The following is a 3529-nucleotide window of genomic DNA, read 5'->3' as shown; positions in this document are numbered from 1 at the left end:
GCTTCCTGACCCTGGTAGATGTACTCAAATGACAAAGCCAGACAATCTTGAATGCATTTATTGATCAGAAACCATATTGATTCGTATGCGCCATATTTAGGATAAACCTCTGCAGTCTATTGGCAAAGAGATTTGTTATGATTTTCATACTACAATTGAGCAAATATATAGGTACAAAATCCCCAGGTGCAGCGGCATAATCTTTCTTAGGACTCAAAGTAATGGAGTAGTTGATTCTTTGAATGTTGACCTTGCCTCCATGGAAGTCCTCAATCAATTTATAGAAGTCGGGTGCAACAATGTCCCAACATGGCTTCAGAAAAGCAGCATTGAAATCATAAGGGCCAGGAGATTTATCACTAGGTACCTTCATAACTACTTCATCAATTTCCTCTTTAGAGAATGGGGCTTCCAAGTCAAGAAGATTTGACCTTAAAAAAAATGACCTTCAAAAAAAGTCAAGAAGATTGTCTTAGAGAATGGGGCTTCCAAGTCAAGAAGATTTGACCTTAAAAAAAATGACCTTCAAAAAAAGTCAAGAAGATTGTCCTTAGGATGGATCAGAGTGTGAAGATCTAGGGGTTTGTTAGTGACAGATGCCTGACCCAAACTATCTTCGATCTTTCTTAATAAAATAGCAGCCTTAGACTGATGATCAAGATGTTCAGAACCATAATCATCTCTAAGAATGGAAATGTCATTGTTTCTGTATTTGATTGTGGCTTTGGCCTAGAAGAATTTGGTATTGGCTTCCCCAAATTTAATAGCTTTGATAGTAACCCTCTGCTTCCAATAAATCCTTTCATATTGCAGAATTTTCTCCAAATTAATTTTCAAAATGTTTCTACCATCACTTTAAGAAAGATCGAAGTTACAATGTTTATAGTAACCACAAAATGTTTATATACAATATTCGTTAACTACACGAGTTACAATGTAACTTAAAGATTGTTTAAGCTGCATCATACAATAGGAATGCAGGGTGATGTAAGTGCCACCTTGTGCAGTCAACTGAAGAAGAATCAGATTCTTCACCCTTATTTTCCCTTCAACCTATTGTTTTCTGATGAATCAGATTCTTCAACCGCAAAAAGAAAAAGAATAAAAGAACATGCCAACAACAAATAGAGGTGAAGAACGTTGATCTTGATTCCAGAGCTACACGATCTTTTTTTGAACAATGATTTAGGATCTTATTTCACAGTTTTGGACAAGACATAACTTTAATTCCTTCAAACAGAAGTCACAACTTGCAAGACAAAGGCAGTCAAGTGCTTTGCACAAAACATGTCAGAGACAGGAGGTACACACCACTACTGACCCTCTTATCATCCGCTTCAGTCATATGCATGGCAATGCAGGATAACCACAACATGTGCAAAAGTGCAGACTGAAGACAACTAATAACTTAGAATTATCCATTAGCAAAACAAACAAAAAAACTAACAACTTGAATAAGAACCTGCAGATATTTAATTATTTTCGTCTCAAAAATACTCAGCTGGAATAACTACAACGTAATTCAGGAGTCACAGGGAATGCAACAGAGAAGGCAAGGAAAAAAACAGACACATTTTAGAAGCACTGGCCCCGGCTCATCGGTAGAGCTAGCCAACATAGGTGCCAGTTTCCCTATATGCATACAGCCCAAGCAATCGAAGGCACATAGGCATCTGTGTTTTGTCGAGAAACACCAAATAATTACTTCTAAGAAATTGCACTTCACATAGGATAATGACAAAATAATTACTCCCAGGGAATTGTATTTCATAAAGGACAGGGAAATCATGAAATAAGGGGAAATTCAGACATCCTAATCCATTCTCTCCATGATGTCATCATCAATCTCAATTGCGATGATCTCCCCGTCTTCAAACTGATCCTTCCTTGGAGGCGCTGGAGGGGCGTAAAGCCGTGCTGGGCCTGTTCCCTTCTTCTTGTTACGGGGCCGTGCCTAACATGACGATACAGAGAGATAAGAATCACAACAAACACATCAGTTTGAGATTGTGCTAGAAGACTCACATTTCCATATGAGTGGCTGAACCTTTTGCCTCTCTTTGTCTTTCTGTCCCCTCTTCCACAGTAGACTGGTCAAGGGAGAGACAATTTTGAAGTCACAAGCAGAGACAATTTTGAAGTCACAGTTGGTTCAAAGTTCAAACGTTCACCCAATATTCAACATATCCATTCTTAATTCTTTTTATGAGAAATTTGTTTATTGTTTAGTGAATCCACACATAATATCCACTAAATTGTATGCTAACCGATACACAGCCTACTCAGACTAATAAAACTACACTACCCATCTGGGTTTTTTGCTAATTCTTGTGAACGTTCCGGCGAAATTTCTTGCCAAAATCAAAGTGAAATTCCTTCTCTCTAAACAAATTTCAGCTCCCTCTGCGTTTCACACTCACTAATATCCATGGCATTCCCAACTAATTTCTTGATTTCTACTTGGTCAGTCGGTCGTACTTCTTTTTCGTTGGACAATAAATGGGAGAGGAGTTCCCCTAAGGAACTGTCCAGCATTAGAACAAACTACCGAACGAAATTCACGCCTCCATAAGTAAGAGAGAAAGGAGCAGTTGATTTACCATCAAGAACTGATGTGGGAGGAGCCGAGACGGCGGTGGCGGCGAGGCTTCTGGCGGAGCGGCAGAACGATACCGTGGCTGAGAGCCCGAAAGAGAAAGAGGATACGGCTCCGTGGTGGTGGGAGGGGAAGGCGGCCGTGGACATGGCCATGCCCTGGACGGCGAGGAGCGCCATTGGAGGGAGCAGGGAGGAGTGTGTTGGATTGGTGTGGATTTGTGAAGTGTGGGAGATGATGGATTGGATGGGATAAGGAGAGATAAATAAAACAAAGGTCACGGCTGGCCAAAGATTTAGCTACTGGGCTTAAAACAGAAGCGTATGGGCCATTTTCCTCTCCGAACTCATATAGGGTTCATTTCGACGTGTTTTAGGTTCTTCTCGAAAAAAAACAAAAAAAAAATCGACGTGTTTTAGGCTTTTTACCTATACTTTATTAATTACCTAAATTTCACAAAGAAAATGTTAACTAACTTAAGTCTATAAAAATATTAATTGCCAAAAAATGTTATACTTTGTTATTTTTTATTCTATAAAAAATATATATCCTTTCATTAAAGGGTAAAGATATCAATATATCAATATATATATATATATATCTTATTAAAAATTTAAATAATAATTACACAGGTGTAGAAAAATAGGTCATACATCATACAGTTTGTGAGAACTGTTTACATGTACTGAATAAATGTTCATATATTCACGCTATTTGTGAAAAATGTTCGTGCAGCCTGACACAAAAACAGGTATGACTATCAGAATAAAAATATGTGTGCTTTCCACAGGAATTTCATGTATTCGAACAAATGTCCGTGCATCTAAGAATCATAATTTTTAAAATAAATATTTTTTATAACTAAAACAAAAAAAATATCAATGAGAATAAAATTGATGAAAAATGTATAAACTTAAATCATAAATAAGCAAA

The 3529-nt window shown here is 37.5% G+C and overlaps 1 protein-coding gene across 1 annotated transcript; it reads right to left on the bottom strand.

Moving 5' to 3' along the window:
* Nucleotides 1–1701: 1701 nt before the first annotated feature.
* On the bottom strand, nt 1702–2847 carry LOC123411282 (30S ribosomal protein S31, chloroplastic). The gene is made up of 3 exons (XM_045104213.1): nt 2601–2847; nt 2026–2090; nt 1702–1954 (listed from the first exon to the last, which is right to left on the bottom strand). The coding sequence occupies exons 1-3, from the start codon at nt 2773–2775 to the stop codon at nt 1814–1816; spliced, it is 381 nt and encodes a 126-aa protein (XP_044960148.1). The 5' UTR covers nt 2776–2847; the 3' UTR covers nt 1702–1813.
* Nucleotides 2848–3529: the final 682 nt, after the last annotated feature.

This window comes from Hordeum vulgare, chromosome 7H (genome assembly GCF_904849725.1).
Source record: "Hordeum vulgare subsp. vulgare chromosome 7H, MorexV3_pseudomolecules_assembly, whole genome shotgun sequence".
Classification (NCBI taxonomy): Eukaryota; Viridiplantae; Streptophyta; class Magnoliopsida; order Poales; family Poaceae; genus Hordeum; species Hordeum vulgare.
Note: the sequence above shows the minus strand (reverse complement) of the source record. Positions and strands in the feature narration are given on the sequence as shown.